The sequence below is a fragment of the Urocitellus parryii genome, chromosome 4 (genome assembly GCF_045843805.1).
Source record: "Urocitellus parryii isolate mUroPar1 chromosome 4, mUroPar1.hap1, whole genome shotgun sequence".
In the NCBI taxonomy this organism is placed as follows: Eukaryota; Metazoa; Chordata; class Mammalia; order Rodentia; family Sciuridae; genus Urocitellus; species Urocitellus parryii.
Genome location: NC_135534.1, coordinates 45,978,321 through 45,994,676, shown reverse-complemented (window position 1 = coordinate 45,994,676; position 16,356 = coordinate 45,978,321). Strand labels below are relative to the sequence as shown.

The 16,356-nt window shown below is 37.7% G+C and overlaps 1 protein-coding gene across 3 annotated transcripts in view; it reads right to left on the bottom strand.

Annotated features, from left to right (window-relative positions):
- Positions 1 to 16,356, bottom strand: part of Hps5 (HPS5 biogenesis of lysosomal organelles complex 2 subunit 2) — a 45,352-nt gene that overhangs the window by 26,770 nt on the left and 2,226 nt on the right. For all 3 annotated transcript variants that reach the window (XM_026414481.2, XM_026414480.2, XM_026414479.2), the window contains 7 exons: positions 15,906 to 16,067; positions 13,966 to 14,076; positions 13,761 to 13,825; positions 12,530 to 12,722; positions 11,054 to 11,187; positions 7,247 to 7,459; positions 6,875 to 6,946 (listed from right to left, as the gene is read on the bottom strand). In XM_026414481.2, coding sequence (XP_026270266.2) covers positions 6,875 to 6,946; positions 7,247 to 7,459; positions 11,054 to 11,187; positions 12,530 to 12,722; positions 13,761 to 13,825; positions 13,966 to 14,076; positions 15,906 to 16,013 — 896 coding nt within the window. In that variant the 5' untranslated portion in view covers positions 16,014 to 16,067. The remainder of the gene's footprint in view (positions 1 to 6,874; positions 6,947 to 7,246; positions 7,460 to 11,053; positions 11,188 to 12,529; positions 12,723 to 13,760; positions 13,826 to 13,965; positions 14,077 to 15,905; positions 16,068 to 16,356) is intronic.

Genomic DNA, 16,356 nt, shown 5'->3' with positions numbered 1-16,356 from the left:
AATGTAAATTGTTAAGAAAATTGTTTTCTTTTAGTGCCTTCTGGAATGTTACACAATGTTTTCTTTAGCTATTATTGCCAGACTTTCTATCTTCATCCCAGTGCCGGTGAAGACAATGTAAATTGTTAAGAAAATTGTTTTCTTTTAGTACCTTCTAGAATGTTATATAATTTTTTCTTTAGCCATTATTGCCAGAATTCCTATCTTCATCCCTGTGCCGGTGAAGACAAAGATAAAACTAATCTACAGTCTCTGCAATAGCCATCACTGAACCGCTTACAGAACTTGCCTAAACTATGTGTCACTTGTATGCATTGTGAACTCACTTGTATGCATTGTGAACTATCTGTTGGTGCAGCGACTTGTGGTAGTATTGGAGTATTGATTTGGTATATCTTCCTCCCTTCTGCTTGTAATGATCGTTCAGCTATTTGGGGGCCAACAGAGGTGAGGCAAAGAACCTCACCCCCCCCCCCCCCCGCTGGTACCTCTCCACAGGTGTGGCTGTATACTGGACCGGTAGTCAATGACGGGTAAGATCCAATTACAATGGTACCAACCTAAGACAGGAGGCTGACGCCCTGAGGTCAGCTCATCCGAAGACGGGTAAGGACCATATGTAGTATTGGACAACCTAAGGCAGGCACGGTCCCTAAGCCACATGCTTGTCGTTTAAACAGAGAGGGGGAGATGTTGAGAGCCACAGCCAAAGGGGCCCCAGCAAACTTCCAGCTGCCAGCAAACTTCCAGCTGCCGGCTGATGATTGGCTCACAGTGGCCCCAGCAACATCTAGCTGATTGGCTCCTCTGCGGTGATGTTCATTGGGCTGTTTCCCTGCCCTTCAAGCTGCCAGCTGATGATTGGCTCACAGTGGCCCCAGCAACATCTAGCTGATTGGCTCCTCTGCAGTCATGTTCATTGGGCTGTTTCCCTGCCCTTCAGACTACGGAACTGCTCATTGGGGGACTTCTTTGGCTCCGCCCACGCGACCTAGCCAATCGGCCTCAAGAGCAGGAGGATTGTGGGAGGTGGTGGTTGGTGTGGGGGAGAGGCTTGTGGAAGCCGGTGGTGGCAGTTGGGCTCTGAGGGTTTTTCCTGAGGAGCTGTTTTGTTTGGCGTTTGTAGTTTTAAAAATAAAGTTTGTTTCTTTTGACAAGTGGCTCCTGAATTGTGCCCAGTCAGACTGCGGCAGATATATTTCCCTGAATTTAGATCCTCACATTATGTATTAAAATAAAATCAGACCATACAAAGAAAATACAACAGTGATCCAACTAATCAAATCTTAATACTCTCCTTTCTGTCTATAACAGCATACACACACACAAAAAAAAGTGCATAAAATGATGCCAGATTGGGAAAATTCAGACACATACACTAAAGACCTTCTAGAAAAAGAAATGGCTGGTATCTGGAGAAAGAAAAGCTTAGGGACGACTTACCCGACATTTATTAAAGTAGTTAAGCTTCTTGTATTTGATATGATAGGGGCTCATTTAAAGACGAACATCTTACTGCCAATCAATCATTGCTCTAGTTAGCCACTTTTAGAAATGATAATATTCTAATTTTGTTAATTGTGTGTATATGACAAAAGATTGAGTGCATCTGGTCACATACATGCCAGAAGATTTATCAAGGGCTCCACCTATATCATCTAACTTCATAGCCCATCCTTATTTTACAAAAAAGAAAACCAAATCTGAGAGAGATGACATAATATGCCCAAACCCATTCAGCATGAAGACAGAAGAGTCAGAAAATGAAACTAAGGATGGTCTAGCTCCCAAACCTGGACATTTTTTTCCCTCTTATACCTCACAGAATCTATTTTCTCCCTCATTTATTCTCAGTAATCTACCCTGTTATCCAGTATACTAAGTATTTCATTTTATTGAATTATCAAAAGTAACAGATTTCCTAATTGCCAAACCCAATAATCCTTCACTAATCCCAGGCAGAAGACTGTTCCTTCTTTCTTGAGTTCCATTTCCCAGACTCTAGGATACAGTTCTTTCTTGGGTCTCTGTCTGCCTCTCCAGGACTCTGGGTTCTCTCCATTTCTCCTGTTCTTTTCTTCATACCATTGACTCATATGAGTGTATCTCATATATCTCATGTACCTTCTCAAGGCTGCTACTAATGTATATATACCACTGATAATTTCCTTTCCTTAACCCTAGTCAGGACATTCCCCAATATACAGGGTTCTCACTATAGCTCCCTATCAAGGATCAGCCAAGGTTCAACTACCCTCTGAAATCCTTTCCCACAGCCCCATAGCAACTGTGCCTCTTCCTGTACTCACATCTATTTCTTGTGAATTCACTCATGTACTTAGTCATGTACTACTCTGTTACAACTCTTGTATTTTTTTTTTTTAGAGAGAGAGAGAGAGAATTGTTTAATATTTATTTTTCGGTGGACACAAATCTTTATTTTATTTTTATGTGGTGCTGAGAATGGAACCCACCATCGCGCGCATGCCAGGTGAGCGCATTACCGCTTGAGCCCCAGCCCACAATTCTTGTTTTTTATTGTTAAACTTTTTTTTCTTTTTAGAAATAAACCACATTTATCCAATTAAGTATAATCTTAAGCATAGGAATAATATTTTCTTTGTCCCCAAGAATACTAAAAATGGTTCCTTGAGGTAATGAACCTAAGAGTGATACTTTATAGGACTTGGATCAATACATACAATATATACAAATATTAACATTCTGTCCAGATCACTGGCCCTAGAGGAAAGTTATCTTTGTCATAAAGATGGAAGATAAGGTCAGCATTACAGTGCAAAGTAAGTAAAATTGGGAAGGCTGTCTTCAAGAGCCAGAGGAGAAAATATATGATATATACTCTTATCTGAGTAAAGAAATAAGAGGTCATAATTTTTTATATTAAACTTGATATTCAGCCTGAAAAATTTCTTAGAAATAGTAACCTAGGTTAAATTGGGGGTGGTGACTAAAATTAGAGCTGACAATTAAAATTTATACATTTTTCATCCCTTTATTACTTTACTAATAATAAATAAATTGGGACATAAGCCTAACAGCATTGTTTACAAATTCAAGAAAAGAAAGTGTTAGCCAGGTGCAGTGGCGCATGCCTATAATCCTAGCAGCTCAGGGGGCGGAGGTAGGAGGATTTCAAGTTCAAAGCCAGCCTCAGCAATTTATCGAGGTGCTAAGCAATTCAGTGAGACACTGTGTCTAATAAAAAAATACAAATTACGGATAGGGATGTGGCTCAGTGGTCAAGTGCCTCTGAGCTCAATCCCCAGTATCTCCCCCAAAAAAAGAAAGTGTTATCTATGTACCAGAAAAAAAACAAAGTATAGGATATTAGAATGTTCCCTTATGAGTTTTGTAGGTTGTGCCAATAAACATAATTTAGGACACAAAAATGGAGGAAAAAGTAAATTAACAAGGACAATAAGAAGCCCTCCTACTCATGTTTTTCAAGAAACTTTCCACTGAATTAGTCATTGTTTAAGAGCCTTCAATGTGCCTAGTGCTGTGGTACTAGAATGGATATTCATAACATAGTAAGATAGTGGTGATGATGGAGGAATAAATGAGGTTTGACAACAGTGCATGGGAACAAGTACCTAACCCAAGCCTGCTGGGGGAGTTAGCAAAAGCAAAGTGACATTAATTATTATTTAAGCTGAGGAGTAGGCCAAGCTACATCATGAAAGGCTCCATTTGCCACGGCAGGAACTATAACGAGAGTTTTAAATAACCAAACTTGAAGGATAATTACTAGGAAAATCAAGCATATTTCTGAGGAAGAATGCTTTCTACTACACAGCGAGGCCATACTATCACCCAACTTATCACCCCACATATCACGTTATAGTTAACTAAGTACTTTATGTACCAGGCACTAAGCCAAGCACTGAGAATACAACAGTGAACAAAATAGCCATGAAGCCCTCAACAAGCTTACTGTTTAGGAGCAGGATGGGTTTATAAATATTAATATTTAATTATAACTGAAGAATGCCATAAAGGAAGGCCCCTAATAAAGGAAGAGGTTTTAATATGCTTTATGAAGTATAGGCAAATAATTAGCTGCGTTCCTCCAATAACTTTCAGGATGAATAATGGGTTTATTAAATGTTAAAAGGTCTATAATTCATTTTTACATACTTTGGTTTAGTGAATGTAATGTACATGAATTAATTTTTACTTTGCCCTTGGTGGCAACTAATTAACATTGACAGTTCTTTATTTTTATTTATTTACTTAATTGCAGTATTAGGGATTGAACCCGGGGCCTTTACCACCGAGCTACATCCCCAGTGCTTTTATTTATTTTATATTTGTTATTTATTTACTTTTGTTGTACATAAGATTGAACCCAGGGTGCTGTACTACTAAACTACATCCCTAGCTCCACCTCCCTTCTTTTTTTTTTTTTTCATTTTGAGACAGGTTCTTATTAAGTTGCTGAAGCTGGCCTGAAACTTTTGATCTTCTTGCCTCAGCTTCCGAAGTAGCTGGGATTACAAACAAGCACCACTGCACACAGCTTATTTTTTGAGACAGGGTCTTTATTTGTGGAAGCTGGCCTTAAGCTTGTGATTCTTCCAACTCAGCTTCCTGAGTCACTGGGATACAAGAAAATGCCATCATGCCCCACTTAATTGTTTTTTGGTTGTTGTTTTATTTGTGTGTGGGAGGGTATATCTCCAGTCTTTTTATTTTTTATCTCGTTAAATTGCTCAGGGCCTCACTAATAAACTGCCTTTTTATTTTTTTTGGTACTGGGTATCGAACCCAGGGGGCACTCTATCAGTGAGCCACATTCCCAGCCCTGTTTTGTATTTTAGAGACAGGGTCTCACTGAGTTGCTTAGAACCTCACCATTGCTGAGGCTGGCTTTGAACTTGCAATCCCCGGTCTCAGCCTCGTGTGAGCCCATGGATCACAGGTGTGCGCCACCGAGCCCTGCTAATAAACTGTATTTTTAAAAATCACATTCTAAGTTGGCATGGTGGCATGCACCTTTAATCCAAGGCACTGAGAAGGCTGAGTTTGAGGCCAATGTCAACAACTTAGAAAGATTCTGTCTTAATACAAAAACAAAAAGGGCTAAGGATGTAATTCAATGGTAGAATGTCCCTGGGCTTAAACCCCAGTATCCCCCCCCACACACAAAAATCACAAATCACATTCTAAGAGTGATTAGTTACTCTTTAAAAGAACTCAAACAGAAGTCCACACTCCAGCCAGGTGCGATGGTGCATGCCTGTAATCCCAGCAGCTTCGGAGACCTTGAGGCAAGAGGATCAATCAGTAGTTCAAAGCCAGCCTCAGCAACTTAGTAAGGCCCTAAGCAACTTAGCAAGACCCTATCTCTAAATAAAAAAGGGCTGGGTATGTGGCTCAGTGGTTGAGCATCCCTGGGTTCAATCCCCAGTGAAGTCCACACTCTAGTGTGCCCTATAAAAAACTCTAAATACCATTTTCTAAATCAGCATTAGAGATCTTATTAATTAGCCTAAGGACATTAGAAATAATTTTTCACTGATGAAATAAGTAGAGTTCCAGCACAGAGATTAATGGGAAATTATATATTAATACTCATACCCTTGTAGAATAAGGTATAGTAATCGGCAGACCCAGAAGCTGACAACCTCTACAGTGGACTCTGTGCTGGCACTTAATATGGATTTTGTATCTAATGCACCTAGAAGGCTAACTTAACTTGAAGTTAGAATAGGGCTGAGTCTGCCTTGAATAGATCTTGCATGCAAGATATTTGTCAGAGTCTCTAAAAAGCAGAAAGTTGAAATTTTAACAAGATTTCAAGAACAAGTTCTACAACTATGTTTGTGCCTGCCTATTAATAAACATATATCTATGAGGTAGATTTTAGTCAGGGACTTGCTTTCATTATATCACCCCAACAGGTAGAAGATATTATAAGAGAATGAATACCAATTGTCAGATGTTCCCTGACAATTATAGACTCTCCAGTTGGTTTGGAAAGGGATTTTCTTTTGTTTTCCCACACCTTTTTTTTCCCCCAAGTGGTGCTTTATAATTCTGCATATGTGAAAAAGTATTTTCTCTTTCATTTTCCTTTTTTTTTTTGGTGTTGGTGTTGGAGATCAAACCAAGGCCTTGGGCATGCTAGACAAGCACTCTACCCTTGAGCTATATCCCCAGTCTTATTCCTCTTATACAGAGTATTTCATGTAACTAGTCATTTTCTAACTTTCCAAAAAGGTAAAAAAACAATTTTAAAAAGCTATTGGGAGCGGGGCGGGGGGGGTGGTGGGCTGTAGATCAGTGGTAGAGTGCTTGCCTCAAATGCGTGAGGCCCTGGGTTTGATCCTCAGCACCACATAAGTAAATAAATAAAGATCAAAAAAAGAAAGCAAGCTACTAGGGACTGGGCTTATAATTCAACAACAGAGTATTTTGGATAAGGCCCTGGGTTAGGTCCTAACATCACAAAATAAAAAATGGGAGAGCTAGGTGTGGTAATCTGTAACATGTAGTCCCATCTACCTGGGAGGTTGAGGCAGGAAGATTGCTTGAGTCCAGGAGCTCAAAGCCAGCCTGTCCCCCCAAAAAAAGTCAGGGGAGGACTAAGGGTATATATTGCTCACTGGTATAATACTTGCCAACATGCAAGAGGCTCTGGCTTTAATTCCCAGCACTATAAAAAAACAAAACAACAACAACAAAAATGTTCCCCCCAACCCACCAAAGAAATTAACTAGGTAGGGTATGGTTCAGGGGTGGAGAACTTACTTAGTACGCACAAGGGTCTGGGTTCAGTGCCAGAACCAAAACTAAATAAATAAAACCAAACTGCCTTTGAATAAAAGGAAAAGCCAAGGGAAAAACTTACCTAAGATGCAAGAGTTTGGGAAAAGACAAAGACTGGGAACATCCAATTGTATGATCATATTGAGGTTCTGATCTAGGAAGCAAACACATACATTAATGATTTACTCACAACCTAAAAATTATAAAGTTTTCCCAATATTGTGCAATTTTCAGCGCCAAAACAATTTCAAGAGCTGAAATGCATCTGCCCTTATTCAATTAACTCCAATCAGAGGAAAGACAACTGATTAGAGGCTTTATCTTTTGATAAAAATTCTACTTAGTTCTTAAGAGGTATAACAAAATCTTTAACAGATAGGAGAAGATCCGAGATTTTAATCCAACCTCCAAGAAAATTCCTCAAATAATCCCAATCAGCCACACAAATCATTACCTTGGAGTAATCACAGGCAGAGGTGGCAATGAGAGGAGTTTCTTGAACTGATGTGTACTTATAACTTCCCCATCAAAGTTCACTTCCCACATCCTGGAGCCAGGACGAGCACAAAATATCAAAGGTTGCTGGCCCCCAGAACACCTTGCAGGGAAGAAACAAGCTCCATATTCTCCATCTCTTTCCTTGTTTCCAATTTTCCAAAACTTTTCTCTAATGACCAGAAAGGAAGAGACACTATGTTTACTTACAAAAAAGTTAAAGACAATGGCATTATGAATCAGCATGGCCATGATAATCCCACCCACAATGTTCTCTTTCTTCTTCATATTAGTATTATGCTGGAAAGAACAATATAATAGAAAGGTTAAAATAGAGCTCTGCACTATTTCTGTGACCGGAAGCAAACCTCTTCACATTAGTACTCAGTTTATTATCCATAGAATGAGAGATCAGAATTGATGGAAAAACCTGTTTCAATCGAAAAGGTGAGTGCCACCAAACCATTTCATCATACATGCTTGAACCCTAAAGTCCTTGTGCAATACAATGCTCTCTGGACATCCCATGGAAGCCATGACTCTACCTTTCCACCTCTATCTCTAAGATACGTCATCACCACAAACATCCAATAAACTCATCTTTCCCCAAAATGCTACGTCCCTCTGAAACATATCTTGGAACATTCTGTCCACTTAGGATTACATGATTTAAATACATCAAAGTATTTGAGCTGGGTGCAGTGGTGCATAGCTGTAATCCCAGAGACTTGGGAGGCTAAGGCATGAGGATTGCAAGTTTGAGATACACCTCAGCAACTCAGCAAGGTCTTAAGGACTTAGCAAACTTCTGTCTAAAAATAAAACATAAAAGGGCTGGGGTTGTGGCTCAGTGGTAGAGCATTTGCCTAGCATGTTTGAAGTACTGGGTTTGATTCTCAGCACCGCATATAAATAAATGAATAAAATAAAGGTTCATCAACATTTAAAAAAATATTTAAAAAAAACATAAAAAAAGGGCTGGGCTTCTGCCAGAAAACTCATTAAAAACATTCAGTGTTAATTAATACATAATATCTATATACACACACACAAAAAAAGAGTAAATGTGTCCTTTTTGCAGTCTAAAAAAACAAACAAAAAAAAAGGGCTGGGGATGGGACTTAGTGGTTGAACAACTCTGGGTTGAAACCCAAGTACCAAAAAAATTAAATCAAATAAAAAGTTCAAAGTCCACCTGGGCAACTAAATAAGACTGGAAAACTTAGTGAGATCTTGTCTCAAAATAAAAATAAAAATTTTTTAAAGGGTAGAGTGCTTGCCTAGCATATGCAAGGCTTTGGGTCCGACCCCCAGTACTGCAAGGGAAAAAAAAAAAAAAAGTGAGTACACTGCCTAGAAACATGGAAGGTGATAAATGATGAGTTTACCTTTTCCTAAAACTTCCTGTTACTTACTCTTCATGACTTAGTTTCAGCAGTCTTCCTCTGAGAAACTTTCTTGACTCTCATATGCTGAATTACATGCTTCCTATACTATGCTTTCATAGTACTGACCACATTATAAGTGGCAACTATTTCTATTTGAATAGATTATTATGTTTTGGGACAAAAGGCATTTCTTATTTCTTTTTATTTTTAATTTAGAAATTTAATTCCTTTATTGGCATTGCTATGCTTTTATTTTTAATTTTAATTTGTTCTTTTTAGATATACACAATAGTGGAGTATATTTCATATATTATACATAAATGGAGTATAACTTATCCTAATTAGGATCCCATTCTTACGGTTTTCATGATGTGAAGTTTCACTAATGGTGTATTCACATACGAACAAAGGAAAATTATGTCCAATTCATTCTGCTGTTTTTTCTACTCCCATCTCTCTTCCCTTCCTTCCATTCCCCTTTGTCTAATCCAATGAACTACTATTCTTCCCTACTTCCCCTTGTTGTGTGTTAACTTCTGCATATGAGACAGAACATTTGGCATTTTGTATTTTGGGACTGGCTTATTTCACTTAGAATGATAAGTTCTCCAGATCCAGAAAATTATTCTTTTTAAAATTTATTATAGAAAAATTTACTGACAAAAGTCATAAAATCATTCTTTTTATGGCTGAGTAATATTCCACTTTGTTTATATACCACAATTTCTTTATCTATTCATCTATTAAAGGACACCTAGGTTAGTTGCTTAACTTAGTTGTTGTGAATTGAGCTCCTATAAACATTGATATGGCTGTCTCACTATAGTATCCTGATTTTAAGTCTGGGGTATATATCAAGGAGTGTCTTATTATACCTTCTTAGTTGAATACGAAATATATAGCAGTGTCTGATCCACAGAAATCACTCAGTACACTGCAAATATCTCTTATTGAGTAATGATCTATTTATACTCTGGCATACATTTACTATATTACCTCCAATAATTCAATAAAAATTCCTGTACTTATTTGCACCATGCATAAAATATGTTTTACTATAAAATCATGGATGTGAAAGTACTTTGATATGGACTTAGGGTAATAAAAAAAATTTGGTTTTATTTCCTAAATTCCTTATTTGGGAAATAAGATATATTTCTTGCTTGATATTTTATGTCTAATACAGTGCTAAAGACCCAGAGTACAGCATGAGGTTAATTAATACTTTCATATCCTTAAAACTATCTCTACATTATGGATATGGAAACTGGCAAGATTTAAATAGGGGCAGAACAGGGAGTTGATATCATATTGTCAGGTTCCATTATCCAATGTTCTCTCTCCTCTATCATTGTTCTTTATTTTTGTTTGTTCTTTTCCTTCTCAGATTCACCTGGTTCAACAGCTGACAGGAGAAGCAAATTCATAACTATCACTTTTGTTAATCATTAAGAGTCCCAGTTATTGTTTTCTTTTTAAATACTGTTTGTTGAATGGGGACATACATTGAAACTAAAAAAAAATTAACATAAATGAATTTTTAAATTATTTTACTATTCATATCCTTGAAAACAGAATTCTACCTAATAGAAAGGGGCATACCTAAGGCATGTTACTTCTGCAGCAAGTTCTACATTACTGCAACTCAACTCAAACTTATCACTCTTTGAAATGAGGGGGGTTCATAATACAATCTCATTTTTGTGTGTGCCAAATTTTTCTATAATAAATTTTAAAAAGAATAAATGATTCTAACAAGTATGGTAGCAAGCAAACCAACCAGCCAGGGCCAGTTGGGGGTGGTGGTGGTACTGGCCAGTGAAAATCTCCCTGCAGTAAAAACAGCTGAGAAACTTTGTATAATGATACATAATACTCACTTCCAGCTATTTCTCATTCTTTTGTGATATTTCATGACTACCTCTAATACACTCCTTTCCATTCATCATACATTTTATCCACCTTTGAAATATTGGTGAAATAATTGCTGAATTCATAACGCTCTTAATTCTTCAGCCAATTTTACTCTGAAGTAAAATGTTATTAAATACACAGCAAATTTTAAAAACAGCAACAACAATCAGGGAAGTCTTCCTGATTCTCCTATTGAACAAGACTTTAGCCTTTAGCCTTTTGCATCCTTTAACTCAACGTTCTATAAGATTATGCTTCATGGTTGGGTTCTTTAAATACTTGTCTTGATCACCCATCACATTTCTCGCTCTCCTCCACCTCCTCTCTACTTGCCAACATTAGCTTGTATTCAAACAGTTCCTTATTAATATCTGTATAATTCATTGAGTGGTTTGTGCTAGATGACTTCTGAGACTCTCCTAAATTTCTATCTATCTGATGACTCATGGGGTTGGTCAACATACCTCTCAGTGTCACACAAGAAAGATCGAGTAAGTGAAGATATAAGCAGTCTTCCATCCAAATAATCTAACTGCACAACACAAGAGTCAACTGTTGTTATTGTCTGAACAGGAAACATCACAAAGGCAGCAGATGCCTAAAAGGGACATCAGAAGAAAATAAAGTATTTCATTATAACATTTACATAGAATCTCCTCTTCTTTAAATAAAATCTCCTCCTCTTTTAAATAAAAATGACATGGATAACAAAATAAAATTTTTAAATAGGCAAAATTTTAATTTGCCTAAAGGGATATGAAAATTTAACTCTCAAAAAATTTATGAAATAATTTGATACAAACTTAAGGCTTAATCCTTAAAGCTCTGTTTGTGATTATGTAACCTTAGAGGTTGGAATAAAAAAGTTGAAGCAAGTTTTGAAACATGTGAAAGAATTTTTCATCTATAGATATATTTCTCCCTTTGGGAAAAAGACAAATTAAGTCTACACTATGTAAAGGGTTTTAACTGGACTTTGAATCAAATGATAATTTAGGGGCTGATGATGTAGCTAGGTGGTAGAGCACTTGCCTACCATTCATAAGGCCAGGGATTCAATCCCCAGTACCAACCTTTGATGGGGCATGATGATCAAGCCAGAATATTCTGATGTGTTTATTTAAAACAGAATAATTTAGTCAACTGTAGTTAGATGTCTCCTTTTCTGTCAAAAATTCTCCTTGAAAATGAATCACAAGAGAAACTTTCCCCACATGATCACCTACAAAAACTCTAAGAACAGCTGTATCCCAGCTGTGATATAAAGGCCTTGGAGAAGCAAAACAATGAGAAACTGATCTGCAGTGTCTCAAAATCAGACTGGAGCATTCTGTTAGAGTAACCTGAGTCCCAACCTTTTTTTTTTTTTTTTTTCCTGAGTCCCATCCTTTTAAGCAATAAGTGTGGCAGGAAGCCTGGGGACCTACACATCTGAGCATAAGTCCCTTTATGATTCCATTCACATTAAGTTACATTTATCCTGAGACAAAATATTCCTATACCCATGAGTTTGGTCTACACAGGGGCCAGGAAAACAGGAGACTGAACAATTGGTGCCATTTCTGTATTTGCCATTTTATTAATAACTAGTAAATAGACATCTTTTCTTTCTCAAAGGCCTCGTATTAAAGAATACTATTATTATTAATATTATTATTTAAATGCACCAGACAGGTGAGTTAGGAAATACAGCAATAGACAATGTGCAAATTATTGAAGTCAGTTCACAAGAGCCACTCTACAACAGTATCAAACGAAAACAGTCTGTCATATGTACTGCCATATGTACTACAAACAATTCTCAAAACCTCTTAGGTCTGTGCTTTAAACCTGTCCCCCCAGAAATACATTGAATAAAATTGTATCCTTTAACTCAATGTTCTATAAGATCACACTGAGTATCTCTAATCACAAACATAAAGAACTGGAGAGGTTCTCACCTTTGCTTGTTTAGATGTATTGAGTTTGATTGCAGAAACTTTCCCCACATGATCACCTACAAAAACTCTAAGAACAGCTGTGTCCCAACAGAGAGCTGTAACTTTTCGGCCTTTGTGTTCTGAAGACACGTATATTCGTTCTGGTTTCCCTCGACGCTCTTGATTTAATTCCCAAACAACTACAAGACCTTGACTGCAAGAATTGAGTGACAGAAGCAAATTTTTGGCAGTGTTGAAAAAGATAAAAATTTAACTACATTGTATCATCAATTATATTAAATACACAAACAAACACTTGCTCTTCAGAAAAAAAAAAAAGGAAGTAAAGGGCAGAGGGAGGGTAGAGAAACAGGAAATGCTGGGAATGATATCGGCAAATTATATTGTTATATTATATGCATGTACAAATATGTAACAACAATCCTACCATTATGTACAATTATAATGCACAAATAAAAATATGGAAAAAAAGAAAAAGAAAAAAGGAAGTAAAGAGCCAAGTTATTCATTTCCTTGTTTTAGTTGCCAAACCAGCATAACAGAAGAACTTAAATGTTCTAAATTAAATGTGACCTTCCTCTTTTAGGACCTTTAAAATGTTGTTGACTCAAATTAGCATTTTTTATAAATCCTAGAGTGACTAATGGTCCATCTGGACAGGACTTTCAGTGTCAACACTGGGACAGTACTAGGCAAATTGAGATGGCTGGCCACCCTCAGTTTAAAATGCATTTGGAAGGAAGTAGCCAGACAATCTCATCGCCCTGCACCCAACACAAAAACAAAAAGGGAGGAATGTTGGGTGTGTGGGAGACTCCCCGCTGAATCCCTTACCCCTCCCCCTCCTCTCCTCCTTCAGCATCAAGCTGAAGAGCGCCAAATTCAAAGGTTTTCTCAACCAATCCCTGAAGGACACAGTGTCTGCTAGCTGTTCCTGAGTCACCCTGCCAATCAGCACCCGACACATCCCCTATACAACCCTTCTTAAGCAGAAGCTTGTAAGCACACACTCTCTGCCCTCTGCCTTCTTTTTCTCTGCTCTCTTCCTCTTCTTTCTCTCCTCTTTCCTCTCTGATCATCTTTCTCACTGCCCTCCTCCTCTCCTCTCTCTGCTCTCTGCCTCTCCTTTTCTTCCCCTTCAGGTAGCTCCCCGATACAATCTCTTGGTTGAAAATAAAATAAAATGAAATGCATTTGGAAAAGATCAGATAGTCTTAAAACAATTTTTCACCTGGTAGCTACAGCAACGTAATCATCATCATGTAAACAGCAAGCAACCTGAGATATTGCACCTTCCTAGGACACAAAAGGAAAAATAAATGTTTAAGTACCAAGTTTTCATCCTTCTTTTATTCTAAATGATTAATCATATTGGAGAAATTCACATTTACAAAAGATACTCTTAATTGTATGTGACAGGCTACCCTTGGTCTTACCCGGTGTGAAAGAAATAGCCTGTGCTTCCAGCCTTCTTTCTGAATGAGATTGAGTCCTCCTCCTGAGCTGCCCAAAGCCAACCATTTCCGAGACACAGCTATGCTTGTGCACTAAAATCATGTGAAGAGACATGTATGAGATACTCATAGCCACTTAACCAAATAAACTACAGACTGGAAATAAATAATGAGGATTTCTGTTCAGGTTCCTCCCCTCAGTCCACCCTCTGACCAGATGGATACAACATAATGGCACTCACTCTCTAATTCTAGAATACTGAAAAATATCAAACAAAGAACATTTATATATCAAAAAGGCTGAATAGCCTCAATTGTATAAATGAGTAATCTTTTTTGGGCAAAAGCCAGTTATTAGACCATTCATATTTTGTGTAACTTGGCTAAGGTCATTCCAATGCTGACTGCAATGGGGGAAGACAAAGTAAGTTACCAGGGGATAAAGCAATTTGCTCCCTTAAATAACTTCTAGTCTGCATAATCATCACAAAACACCACAGTCCTTAGAGCAAGTGAGACTCTGGAGGGCACAGATTCAGGTCCCGTACTACCATGTCTCCCCAACCTATCAGTCTGCTGATTTCTCTCTTGTCCTGCCAAACAAAGCAGTGGCCATGCTATGCCCAATAATCTGTGGCCAATTATTGGTTTGCTGACTAAGAGACATTACCAACCTTCTTCAACTTTGTTGCTTTTCACCACAGAAGCTGAAAAACCTAAATATTCACTTTCCCATTTTCCCTTGTTGCCAGAGGTAACCATGTAGCTCAATTCTAGCTAAAAAGGCTAAGATTGCTTTACCTTCCCAGAGGAAAGGCAGAGTTTCAAGAAAACAAACCCTCTGCCCTTGGCCCCCTTATTCTTGCTTGAGATACAATAGGGACATTAAAACTGGAGGCAGGATATGTATCTTGCAACTATGAATAAAAGCCAACATATAGATGATGACAAGAGAGAGAAAGATGGAGAGCCTAAGTCCTCAGTGACATTGTTGGGCCACTATACAAAACCCAGCACCACCAACCTCCAATGAGATGAAAAACATCTTAACTGTGTAAGTCACTGAGGTAAGGTATTCTGTAACTTGCAGCTAAAAAATATTTCTAACTGATATCACCTCTCCCAATTGTTGCTCATATTGCTTTGCCTATTGTTTCCTATTTTCCCTCTCCTCAGAGGCTAAAATGTACTTTGGAACAGTAGCAAAAGTGCAAAATCAAGTTATTTTGGAATTAGTTATGATACTTTGTTATTTATCAGATCATCCTGCCTTTAATCAAAAAAATTCAGATTACGGGAACTATACACTTCCCACACAGCTAATTTTTACTCTGCTCCCTAACCAGTGGTTATATCAAATTTCTTGTTTTGGAATAAGGCAGTGGTTCATGTTGTTCAAAATGTAATGTGGGGGCATACTCATTTATACTATTATTTTAATAACATGCTTTACTTTCTGAGAGAAGAAAGCAAGATTACTGAGAAGGAAAAAATTATTAGAACCATGGTTTCTAGAGGTGGGGAAGAATTCAAAGGGTAGTTTAAAAAATATATCACATAAGAGCTATAATGCCAGGCATGGTGACACACACCTGTAATTCCAGGATCTTGGAAGGCTGAGGCAGGAGGATCTCTCAAGTTCCAGCCAGCCTGGGCAGTTTAGCAAGACCCTATTTCACAATAAAATAAAAAGGACTAGGGGTATGGCTCAATCATAAAGGACCACTGAGTTCCATCCCTAGAAGAAAGAAAGAGAGGGAGGAAGGGCTAATGACTATGCTACTCCTACGTAAGGTATCATGAGGACAGGTAAGAACACAAAAGATTCCACAAAACAGAACTAGAGAGCAGGGGGAAATATAATAGAGCACATAAAAACATGAATATGAAAATGAAACTAACACAAGGATCAAGAAATTCACCTTTAAACGACTGGAGTCCAAACGCAAGGCTGAGAGTAATGGATCCAGTGACTCAAACTCTGCAAGAACATGGCTGTAGGACTCTGGTATCACTGGCACAAAAGTCATTTAGTCAAAAAGGTGAAACTTGTTCAGGCACAGTATTCCTTGCCTGAAAAAAATCTGCAAAAATAGAATTTAAGATCACCATTATTTCAAGATGCATTAAAGAAATGTGTGGGGAACATAAGGAAAACATGAGACAGAACAACTAATTCTACTTTGAACATGCTGGTAAAAAAACAAAAACAAAAGCAAAATCATGTCTAGATTTCAAGGCCCTCCAGCAACCTATCCCACTGCATTATCTTATAGTGTAAGTAGGTAAAATTGATATAGTAGGGCTTAAAAGAAAAATTGGTCAAGTTCCTTGAAGTAAAACAGCAACCCCACTATACTTGAGTGGTTAATC